The sequence below is a fragment of the Diadema antillarum genome, unplaced genomic scaffold (genome assembly GCF_040938485.1).
Source record: "Diadema antillarum isolate AM-2024a unplaced genomic scaffold, OU_Dant_1.0 seq00000463_RagTag, whole genome shotgun sequence".
NCBI lineage: Eukaryota > Metazoa > Echinodermata > Echinoidea > Diadematoida > Diadematidae > Diadema > Diadema antillarum.
Genome location: NW_027271434.1, coordinates 177,343 through 190,340, shown reverse-complemented (window position 1 = coordinate 190,340; position 12,998 = coordinate 177,343). Strand labels below are relative to the sequence as shown.

At 38.5% G+C, this 12,998-nt stretch overlaps 1 protein-coding gene across 1 annotated transcript in view; it reads left to right on the top strand.

The window, feature by feature from the left end:
* Nucleotides 1-257: 257 nt before the first annotated feature.
* LOC139733238 (apoptosis-stimulating of p53 protein 1-like) overlaps nucleotides 258-12,998 on the top strand; it is a 52,174-nt gene continuing 39,433 nt past the window's right edge. Inside the window, exons 1-3 of the mRNA XM_071644076.1 lie at nucleotides 258-367; nucleotides 9,138-9,285; nucleotides 11,828-11,944. Coding sequence (XP_071500177.1) covers nucleotides 323-367; nucleotides 9,138-9,285; nucleotides 11,828-11,944 — 310 coding nt within the window. The 5' untranslated portion in view covers nucleotides 258-322. The remainder of the gene's footprint in view (nucleotides 368-9,137; nucleotides 9,286-11,827; nucleotides 11,945-12,998) is intronic.

The following is a 12,998-nucleotide window of genomic DNA, read 5'->3' as shown; positions in this document are numbered from 1 at the left end:
GTCCGGTCTCTGATAAAGACTACATTCTTTAATTGACCTGTATGACGTCACTCTGTATACATTTGAACGGCTTGGGGGTCTGCGTGTGTGTGTTTGCCTGACACGAACTGCCTATACGTGGTGTACAACTGTATGCATTACTAGTATGCAAGCAGGATCACGAAGATCCCGTGCCTTTCACGTACGGATTGTATTGAAGACACACACACGCATCATGTGCACTTATCGTTCGTACATGTACTAGATCTACGGTGGAGGCTGAGGCATACTATTTTAACCTTCGTGTGGGACTAAAACGAACTGAAGTTTGACAACACAATCTATGAGCAGGATGCCAGAAATGGATCACCTTGGCCTCCCCGGTCAGGTAAGAATTGTTAATCCCAAAATGTCGCCAAAATGTCGGCATGGTTATAAATTTCGTCTCCGTACCACCGCATGAGTTCGTCATTAACAACGTATTTTCTAGAACCTTTCTTACGACATTGATTTTACACAGCTAGGAACCGTCACATTGCATGCCACTACTAGCACAAGCTGATTTTCTTCATTATGGTCTGTGGTCAAGGAGTCTAACTTAGATGCTATGCATGCACAAGACATGTCACGATCTTGCCAATACCACTGTTGCTGTTTAACGTTAAAAGTGTTGGTGCGGTGGTTGTGGTGAAACCAGAGAATGTGTACCATTTCATCGTCTATAGAGTAGACATTTCAGTTCGGGAAACCCACTCACAAGGGGGGCCCCTCCTTATAAGTAACCCGTCCCCCTTATAAGTAACCCCGTCCCCCTTATAAGTAACCCCCGGGGCACCCCTTATAAGGAGTCTCCACGCTTTTTTGCAATGCAACGCGAAAATGAAAGGACTGCGGCAATTCGCTTGATTATGTCCATAAAGCTTCACAAGTTTCCTAGTTACTCACGAAATTTGAGCAAAATCGGTTTGAGGCATCATATCTAAAATCATGGATTTAAATGCGATGTCAAACGACCCATGCGAACGCTGAAATGCGAGCGATTACTGGCGTGAGTGTCGCCAGGCGCGGCGGCGCGGCAATGCTTGAGTGCAGACGTGGCGTGTACTCGCCACGTCTCTCGCCACGTCTGCACTCAAGCATTGCCGCGCCGCCGCGCCTGGCGACACTCACGCCAGTAATCGCTCGCATTTCAGCGTTCGCATGGGTCGTTTGACATCGCATTTAAATCCATGATTTTAGATATGATGCCTCAAACCGATTTTGCTCAAATTTCGTGAGTAACTAGGAAACTTGTGAAGCTTGATGGACATAATCAAGCGAATTGCCGTAGTCCTTTCATTTTCGCGTTGCATTGCAAAAAAGCGTGGAGACTCCTTATAAGGGGTGCCCCGGGGGTTACTTATAAGGGGGACGGGGTTACTTATAAGGGGGACGGGTTACTTATAAGGAGGGGCCCCCCTTGTGAGTGGGTTTCCCGAACTGATTTAGGTTCAAGTCACCGACACTGGTGAAAACTAGAAAAGTATGAAACTTCGACATACGTTCTAACAGTTAAACGTTAGACTATCTAGACTAGTCTAACGTTTGTGTGTTCACTTACCGTACTGTCTAAATGCACTGTAATTTACTAATCAACAGCAGTGCAAGTGGAAGTGTCATCCCTCACATCTCAGTGCAGCACTGTCTTTGTGTAAATTTGATTTCATTTGTAGTATTTTTAGAGTAGAGTCTAGAGAATCTAGCGTGTTAGGACTCGGGAGTAGGATTGACCGAAAGATCGGTCTGTATCTGGTCGTTGGGGATAGACCCTGGAGACTCGTCAGACTGCATCTGGCTTCACGGCCGGAGGAGAGCGATAACGTAAAAAAATAAAAGACTCCTCCGGACAGACGGATCTTTCTGTCTAGACCTCTGTGTATAGAGCATGGTAAGATTCCTCACCTAAGATGTACATGTAGTAAGAAATGTTGCTAATGTTTCTTCAACGATGGTCCAGAGAAAAAGCTTGACTGAAAGATCGGTCTTTATCTTGTCATACAGATGTGGAGGATATGATCCGTGGAGACTACTGTCGTATTGTTTGTATGTCTGACTCTACCGAATCCCCTCCTGTGAAGTCAAAAAACAAACAAACAAAAAAACAAAAAACCAAACAAACAAACTCCGGACAGACAGATTTTTCTGTATGAGGAAAGCCCAGCCAATTTTCTAACAAAGTAGAGCCTATGGCACTAATGTACTTTTGTATCCATGTACTCTTGAATATATCTTGAATCCCTCCCACTGAAACTGCACCAAAATCACAAGAAATAGTTACAGCTAGTTATTAGAGTTTCCAGTTTTAGAGTTAGCCAGTTACAAGAGTGTCTAATAACTGAATTTAAAAGTGAAATTTGAACCATATCGCTTAATTGGAAAGCGTCGATATTGACGCCAACTTTCATATCGTCGCTCCAAACACTCACACTTCACGAGCAATCACAATGTTTGCTGCTTGCACAATCTGAAATGGCAATTAGCAGATTATGTGATGTATCTAGTAACCAGGAGCGAAGGATCAATGAACGATTTATAGCAAGTTCAATGAAGCTGGTTGAGAAATACATTATAGGCTACAATGCATTAGGTATTTCCTGTGATTTTGTCACACTTTTGTTTTGTAGAGTTCGAGATATCTGGCATGGATACAAAAGTACATAGTGGAGAGTGGAGAGGTATGGTCTAAGAAATAAAGACTGCTAAAATGTGTTTTTAATGATACATGTGTACATCACACTCACAGGCTGTTTGCAGTGTACAGTTCCCCACAAAGACACCAACTGCAAAAGATTTGTATGAGTATGATGATACAATGTACACCTGTAGTAGAATGATAGCTGTTTTTTTGGTGAGCAGAAACCTGAGATGGTTATTTCGGCAAGTTTTTTAGTGTTTGTTTTCATGGTGGGATTTTGTGATAGAATGTTCCTCTTGACAGTCCATTTCTTCTCTTGGAGTGCAACAAACACAATATGTATGCCGCACCTGTGAATTTTTCCCCACTGGCATATTTATCAAAGAACCCTCTTTTATTTTTTATTCTTTTTCTTTACTTTTTTACACTTGGGTAACTTGGTCACAAAATTCTGAGTTCAGTGCACTTCAAAGTGTGCAAACAGTGTGGACCAGCATTAAATCTGTTTGACTTCCTCTTTCTTACAGGTCTGCAGATAATCATAATCCAGGAATTATGAAAACATATTTGATACGTGAAATTAACATTGTTTGAGGAAGTGGTAACAGGTTCATGCATTCTTCTCCTCCTCTCCCTCTTCCTCTCCCTCCTCCTCTTCCTCCTCCTCCTCCTTCTTCTTTTTCTTCTTCTTCTTCTTCTTTTTCTTCTTCTCCTTCTTCTTGTTATTATTATTATTATTATCATCACCATCATTATCATTACCATTATTGTTATTATCAAATTTTGATTGATGATGTTTGATTGAAAATGAAAATATGGCTGGCAGTGGTGAAGCACACATTGTGGAGATCTGGCACTTCTCCATTGCGCTAAAATGCTACCCTAAGGACATTGAGGAAATATTACACTCACAGTGTCCAATGTGGTACCAAGGTGTTTTGATGCATATTTCAGACTGCCTCAACGATTGTTGTCAAACCAATTCAGTGACTCCTGCTGTATCGAAAATACAACACAGCATGAAATGACGAAGTCCCAGTTTGACTTTGTTGTAGTTTCTCTGATCAAAGCATGGCTTGGTTTACAAGTGTCAGAAATATGCAATAATAAATCAGCAAGACTGCAGTCGCATATCATATGAAATTACGAGTATCGATGATGTATTCATTGGTTGTAAGATTATGAAGTACATTTCGTCTCTTGAGAATGATAAGTGCAACAATTAAAATTAAGGGGTTTTCAAAGAACAATTAGATTCTTGTGTTTTATAACATACATGTACACGCATCTCAGTGGGTATCTAATGAATCCCAAATTATCATGTTTGGTGTTTTTTTCTGCAAGAAGAGATGGATTATCAGGTACAAAAGAATGTATGGTATGGTTGCTTACGTACTGCTCGATGATATAAAACAGATAAATATTTACAATAGTAGTAATCACATAAATTCATAAGTTGTTTTAAAATGGTTTCCTTATAATGAGAACCAGTGATTGTATAGTACAAGTGTATACTGTATGTGACTTGCACTAAACTGTTGCCCAAATATTGTACTAAGGAATCACTACCAAAGCATTTACATTGTATGAAGGCTGATAATAGTACTGCTAAGACTGATTTTTATGTACAGTTTGTATTTCTGTTGACAGTGTATTTTGTAATAGACTACTTGTTCTGATCATGTTGCAATGAAGAGTCTAAAGTCCACGTTGGTATCTTGCCAAATTTATAATGTGTAAACATTTGTAACATTTAAACAATGACAATGCTAGCATATGGAAATGTCATACAACTTGTATGTTGGCATTGCAGTCCAAGAAGAAATGTCAAAAGGGGTTTGGTGCAGTGATAATCCTTGTCAGAACAGGGAACCTACCAATCTGCATAGCAGTGAGAAATCTTATTCTAAATGGCATGTAAATGTGCAGAGATGCCATGCTCCCTTTTTTTGCTCCCCACTTGAAAAGAAAGAAAGAAAGAAGTAAAGATATCATATTTGTAGTAGAAAAAGCTTTCCAACCTTAAACCCAACGTTCTATTCAAACCTGTTGTGCGTAAATGATCGACATTCAGAAGGTGATAGAATCCCACTGATTCTTCCGTGAAGGTAGAGCCATTTGTACTTTGTGTATTAAAAAACAACTCTTGCATGGGAGAATAGGGTATTTGCTGAATGCCTGAATTGAGCATGCCCCACTTGGTGTTGTAATTGGCTTGCAGAGAGCCAGAGGGGACCAAATGAAGCAAATTATCAACCAATTGTGGGATTGGACATCTACAACAGCAACAAGAATATCATGTTGAGACCATAGATTGCCAACAAATCATTGATGAAATTGCAGGGTCTAAACAAAGATGGAAAGGATATTTGATGACTTGGGGAGAAGCAAAGTTTAAGTACATAATCATTGTACAAGTGTGTAAAATGCTACATGTTTGCAGTCATTATGCACATACTATAATTATTTCATTGCAGTGTGAGACACCTGTGTCTGGGTATACACTGAGCATGAGCGGTACAGACATACGTTTTGAGAAATTTTTACATCTCTGTGCCTTTAGTCATCATATGTTTTACAGCTGACTCAGGGGTGCTTAGTCATGAAGACCCGCCCCCTCGATAGCCCACCCCCCTGTGCTCGCCCCTGTACAGTTGTACTATTGCTTTATTGTTGTTGGGTTATGATGAATTGTTCAGGGTTTGGATACTAAATACGATATGGATGAATACACAGACATTTGTGTTGTTGGCATAGTCTTGTGCTTTCAAGACCAACCTTGTAAAAAGTATGGAGAAGTACAGTACAAGATATAAACAGGCTAGAAAGTACAGCTTGAGGAAATCCAATTTTTGTACATGGTTCCAGGTAAATCAGACTAGTCATGTCTGTCCTGAAATAACACAATTTATGTGTTGAAAAGTCTCTTATTTTTCAGCTCTAGTTTTGTGCAGAGATACTCAGTGAAGATTACACCAACATGTACCAGGTATCTTTCTGAATATTGCATGCCTGTAACTTTACATGGTATGTTTACTTTTTAGAAACAAAACTTTTAATGATTTCAAGCATTCCTTACCTTAAATTAAGGGATTCTTTCAAAGCTGACAGCATTAATGAAGCAGGGATTTAAGAACAATGACAGTGCAGAAAAAAGAGGAAAAAACCCATCATGTTTTATAAGTAGACATTGTGAAACCTTGATCTCAAAGGCAGTTTATTGTAGTTGTCTGCTGCCATCTCCTGTGTGTGTGTCTTTGCGTGCATAGTTTTCTATTAAAATCAACTCTGAGGTCGCTGGACCGGAAAAAGGTCTGGATCGATGAACAAGTTCAGCAAAGGAATCTGATCTAAAATGTATGCTTAGTGGATAAACATATTTCATCAGATATTATACATGTACTGTACAAACTGTATATTTATGTCACAATGATATTTAAAGCACTTTTATGGATTTTCCCTAAATCTCTTTCACTTTACGTGTACATATGAGGCATTCTACATGTTGTGCGTCATGTCAAGCAGTTACCCTGAACAAATGGGATTTCAGTTGTTTGTGTGATTGTTTGAAATATCCTGATCTTGATTAGAATACTCTCATATATATATATATATATATATATATATATATATATATATTTTTTTTTTTTTTTTTTTTTTTTTTTTTTACATGAAATCTGTGTGTGTTATGCTCTCAAAAGTCCATACCTACCGGTACTTGGTGCAACTCCACAATGTGAAAGCAGACTGCAACCATGATGACGAAGAGTGATTAAAAATGCTGAAGGGCAAATGATACATACTGCATACTGTACAATGTACAGCTGTACATTATGACACATGTCTACAGTACATGTATATTCCAATTTTTACTACAACAGGGAATAATTTTCCTGGTATCGCATTGCAATTTGCTATGCATTTTTGCATCACTGCTATGTACACAAACTAACTTTTGTGTAGCAGTTTTCTGACATAGAAGTGTACAGGATATTCAATAGGCGTTTTCACATCAGCCCGATGTTTCGAAATAGCGCGCTATTTTCTGACTTGGGAAATCAACCCGATCACGAAATAGCGCGCTATTTGATAATGTGAATACAAATTAGCGCGCTAATTGATCGAGAAAATTTCTCGAGTCCAACTCGGGAAATTTGCGAAATAGCAGGATAATTAATGCGAACTAGCGCGCTATTTGATAATGTTCGGGCTGATGTGAATAGGAAATGAAATAGCGCGCTAAATTGCCATCGCGAAAAATATCTCGAGCTTGGATTTTTATCAGGCTGATGTGAAAACACCTATTGAAGATATTTTTCATCAGCTGAAATTGCTAATCAAATTTGAGTTTGAAAATCATTCCCTGCTACAATTGTGCATGTGGGGAATCATTTTGATGAGGAGTTATTCCCAATTTTGAATCACAATTTTAAAAAAGGGGGTTTGGGTGTCCATGGAAAGCATTAATGTGTGCATCGGCATGCTAAAGTGTGCTATTTACAAACTGTACATTGTACATGTACTTGTAATATCACCTCTGGGGCCTATTCGTCTTCATGCTTCTTTTAGTATTTGATACAATGTAGCTACAGTATTATTAAAACCGTTTTGTCAATGAAAGTTATCAGTGTGTCACTCCAATTAAAATAAAAATTCAGGTTTATGATCAAATTTCAAATCAACCTACACACATGTATTTACTCTGTGTAAAAAGAAAGAAATACAACAATGATTTCAGTCAAATAAAATTCAATAAAATTTTTAAACTGCATCAATACAGTGTACCAATGTGCCAGCAAAGTGTGCCAGAAATAGCGTGCCTGAGGAAACAGTGGTATTCATGGTATTCGAAAATTACTCATGAAGATGCAATTTTCAATGTTCTATCATGGTTTATGGCACTCAAGAGCATTGTGTGCGGATGTTATCTCTTACGCCTATGCAGTACTGGTGAGTAATCCCAATGTCAAGGAAAGGTCAAATGTCGCGCACCTTTCAGGAAACACCAGACATTGGAATTCTTGCTATCAATTGGAGGAATGTCTTTTATACATTGTTGTTAAAGGGGAAAACAAAAACAACACCATTTATTTTGCTGCCATTAAAGATAAGCTGTGGCATGAATAGAATGTTCAGGTTGACTACTAGTTTTGTGTGAATGATAGGAATCACAGACGAGTATATTCCCCATGGGACATATTACTGACACATACTTACACAGACAAGTTGTTTCTAGTTGTCGATCTTCATTACAGTGTCGTGGTTGTGAATAGAAGTATGGGCTTCAAGCATGGTCAGAATGCAGAGGCAACCAAATCAGCTCAGAATTCATACTGTTCTCAGATCTTGCCAGCATCAATTTGTACCCTCCATGTCAGAAAGATGTCTGTCAAAACTGATTTTAGCCTCTAAGCATGAACATCAGATTTACATATTTGTAAAAAATTAGACCAGTCCATTAGAACATACAATTGCTTTTTTTCTTTTAAAACATCATAGCAATCACATACGGTATGATTTTGAGATAATATTTACATAGTTTTGTAGCTACTGTAGATATGACCCAACAAAAGGACCACTCAGTTGTATGTACATCTTTAGTGTGGGCCTATTTGCAGATAAATGTTGTATTCGTTTTACAAAAGAAAAAAAAAAGGGGGGGGGGTAATTTGCCTGAGCCATTAATGATATCAAATTGGTCAATTTATACCATTGACAAATTATATCAAACATTTTTGGTAGCCTTAAACTGTAAAAAAAAACCAAAAAAAACCCCAAAACCGATAACAACAACAGCAGCAACAACAAAACAACAAACAAACTTTTGAATCTGAATCTGAATTTTTATGTTGGTCATCGACATGAAAGTTGACACTGTGACTGCTCAACTCTTTCTCCTTCTTTCTCTGCACAGGTAAAATTTAATGTGCCTCCCCTCTTTGAATGGATTGGGAAGCTTACAGCCAAAGGACAGAATGGCATTAAAAATTGTGAATCACTTGCTGAAAAGAGCAAATTGACTGTGAAATGTATTACTGATGGTGAAGGGAGGGGGATAATCACATTTACAAAGGTTCTTTGTGTAATTTCTTTCACACTGCATTAATTTCATATTGTTGTAAAAAGCACCAGATTAATGCGACTGTCAGAAGAAGTTAATTCTTTATCATAAATGGATGTCCATGTATGAAGGGGCTTTAGCTCTTGATTCATTGAAAGGGAAGGAGTCATTCATGTGTGTTGTGACCCCAAGAGATGATGGAAAAATCTTCATGATGAAGTTCAGAGAGTAGGATGGCTGGCAGCTCGTTCAATCTCTTGGTTGAATTGTCAGCCTGTCGATGTGAGAAAGATGTAGATCTATCCATCTCCCGATGGCAGATTAACTTTACTCAACATGAATGACTCACTCTCCCAACCCCAGCATTCGGTATTCCCTCGAGAAAAGCATCTTCATCAACCCTCTCCCCATCCTCCCGTACAGATGATCCTGAAGGTTTACCTCAGCAACAGCCCGGATACGGTGTCGGATGTGCCCGTTACCCCGGAAACGACGTGCCAGGATGTGATAGAGTTTTGCAAGGAGCCAGGGGAGGACCAGTGCCACTTAGCTGAACTGTGGAGGGGATGTGGTAAGTTAAAAAAACCCAGAAAGACTTCAAAAGATCTGTACTTAAAATGCGTGTGTTTAGAAAATTCTGATAGGCAACATCGAAGGTTTGGAGCTCATGGAAACTACTGGCATCTGACATTTGACCGCGGTTACTTTGAGCTTTGTTCATGGAACAGCACATCAGAAGCAACACTTTCTTCACAGATTTCCTCAAACTGCAGTTAAGATTTAGGGGATGACTGCGTGCATTAAAAAACAACAACAGAGTCTTAAATATATTGCTATGCATGGGCATAAAGGCTTACTGTAAAAGTGGAAATTTTTGTACTGTTGAAATTTTCGTGCATTTTGCGCAACCAGAAACTAGCGCGAAAATAAAAGCATGCGAATATTTTTGAATATATCTAGATGAAGTGTAATACAGTCTCTGCAACTTCTTGGACAAATGTCACATCAGGATAATGAATTCAGTATTGCAATATGCTTGCACAATGATGAATCATTTTAAGCTACAGTGAGCCTCTTGCTATTCTAGCCTCCTTAGTTTGTAGACATTAGAACTGAGATTTAACACAAGTGAAACCCATTTCAATCAATTGTAACATCAATTTCCAACATATTTATACTCCATTACATAACATGCATTATTTAAAAGGTCTGAAGGTGTAGGCTATTTCCTTATCAATCAAGGCCTGAGTGATTCCACCATCTCAAGAATATTATGTGCCACTCAAAACCTATACTATAAAACTTGGAGGGTTTTTGAGCCAACAGCTGCTGTGGAGACCCCTGGGTCAAACTATGTGAACTAATGGCTCTTAACTACTGCCTCTCTTTTGATGGCCATTGTGCGGACTAATGGCTCTGTAATGAGGTCCAATTTGAGTCGGTATTTTGATGGATCTAGCAGACGTCTAGTACACTTGAACTTTTCTTTACAGTTGTGTGGCTGCTGCTGTAGTGTAGTGTTGTCAGTCTGCCGTATTAAGGCCCATTGCTCATACGTACCTCTACCATAGGTATCACTTTCAGTTGGTGTTGCTATTTGCGTGTGCACTCATCAACTGATCAGTTCTTGAGGCAGTTCTGTTGCATAAGTTGTCATTTTGTCCTTATTAAACTGGTGAATCCTAGTTTAACTGTCTATGGATCCACAGAAGAAAAACTAGTGGGACTGGTCAATTTCCTTTACGTACACAAAATCAGAAAAAAAGTATCAAAAGAATTGCCAATTTGAGAATGAATTATTCACTGTAATCTACTAAATTGTGTTGCAAATTTAAGGTTTACTCAGTAAGTGAGTAACTAAGAGGCTTTACTCCCTAAGTGAGTAATTACGAGGCTTTTGGTATTTCTGCAACAGAAATAAACAGTGACATGCAACTGTATATGATTAAAACAAGCAACAGATAAAAGAGAAGATTTAGTGTATTTGATGAATTGTTAACAATGAATGGTAACAATAAATTAAGGGATACAGCACCAAACCACAGATATGTGATTTCAAGGTCTTGATAGGATAATGGTAGCTCTCTGTCTTCCAGGATATTGTTATCTACAATGTGTCATCATTTGAATTGTTTTCATGTTTTGATTTGCATTTGTTTGATTCACCATGTCCATGCTACCACATTACACATGTAGAAATACCTCTTTTGGATTTCTGCATAATTTTTTTTTTTAATTTTTTATTTTTTTTTAGTGCTATCAATGCTTCAGAAAAAAAAAATGGCCTGTTCATATCCACACTTATAAACAGCATGCAGCTGTGCTGTCAAAAACAGTTCCATTGAGCAGTAGAGCATCCATGATTTTCAGACATTGATTTAGGCCTATACTTTTCTCTGAAAGTATGATGACTGGACTATCAAATGTCATGATAGATGTACATTGTAACCCAGAGATCACACACATGCTATGGAATGGTATTAGTTAGGCCTACAATTGTGGAAGCAAACTGTCAATGAACTTAGCCGCATTTGGTCATGTAAACACTGTGTTTACAATTACATGCTAATGTAAACCCCGTGTTTATGATAAAGCAAATAAAAATATCCTAAAATGCGGTTAAAACTTTCCCCCGGAGATGATACAATAGATTTAGAATTGAAAAACAAGAGCTAGACAGGATATTATTGTGACCGTTAGCAGAGCACATATCCTGAGGAACCATAGCTAGAGTCTGGTTTCCTCTTTTTCATAACAGCAGTTTAGGCTGCCTGTCTGGCAGAGTGTACACATGTGGCTGTGTTGTGGCTCTGTGGTTTGTAGGCTTGACTGGTGACAGCCGGATATGTTGGCTCCAGGTTCAAGACCTGGCCGTGACTCCAGTGTCCTCATGTAACATAAACAACGGAGGTGAAAATAGTTTTTGCTGTGTCACGCATTTGAACAGTAAAGAAATGTGCATTCCTCGAGTTTATAGTAGAAGAGCATTCGATCATATTGTATAAAAACACATGAAATGACTCTGAAATATGATGCCGTCAATCATATTGTATAAAAAGATATGAAATATATTACTCTGAAATATAATGCTGTCTGTTTGTTTATACTTACAGAGCGACCTGTTGGTGAAGGAGAGAAGATATATGACATTCTGCAGCAGTGGGGGATCCACTGCAATGAAGTCAAGTTCTTTCTCCGGCATGAAGGTGTCAGCGCGACCGATGATCCAGGTAGGTATGGGCAATGTCAGGCAAGCCATCTTTGGTGTGTCACGAACTAGTCCAATGAACAAGTTTGTATGTAATAATAGTCATGCCCTATTACAAGTGTGATGTAACACTCACCTGTCCACTGGACTGTCAGTTTCTTCAGGTGGAATTCTCAAATCTGTTCCACCTTCATATGTTAGCAGTAGGCCTACCTCTTGAAGTTGAGAACAGAACTTTCCATGAGAGGCAAAGGCTTTATTTACAATTTTATAAACAAGATTACCAAGTGTACTGGTCTAAAATGTATGGAATGATGAGCATATTATAAGTTTTCTCAGTTTTCCGTCAGGGAGGCGTGGCTTCATAGATGTGGGCGTGGTTAAGGGGGGTGAAATAATGGCTTGATGTATGTCATGTATGACAAAAAACTGCATGTCATGTTTTATATATTGCATGCTTGAGGGTTTTGAGGACTCTAATGGGGGCAAGGACATATTGGGACAATGTCCCTTTCATACAGTAATCCCATCTACTTTGTGAGGAATTTCCATTGACTAACTGAACTTGTGAACTCTGATTTAGATCCTTTGTATTTAGCCTGGGCGAGTTTCTGAAGGCATTACCGCCATATCTTACTTGTACAATTCCATTATTTCATATCTTATATCCTGGTTTAACTTTATCTGTGCCTATACCTCTGCAGCTTTGATTGACATAAAGAAAGAAAAAAAAGTAAAAAGATAATCAAGAGTGCCTGAAGCCATTTCACATTCCTGTAATTCACATAGTTGATATATTCTATACATCCTGTTTCTTGAGACATGTTTTTAGTTAGTGAAAAGATGTAATGTTACCTACAAGTGCAAGACATGTATGTAGTTTCACTGTAGGTGGCCTTGTCCTTGCTTAAAGCAGTTTGAACTTGGATTTCTGCTGTATAAAGTTGCAGAGCATGCAAGCATGCACATTGTTGTTTTTCCAAGGTTGGTATCCAGCCCAACCCATGAAATGGGATATCTTTCCTTGGTATTGTGCTAGCTCAGGCTTAGAAGTTTCCAGGTTGGTGACTCTGCAC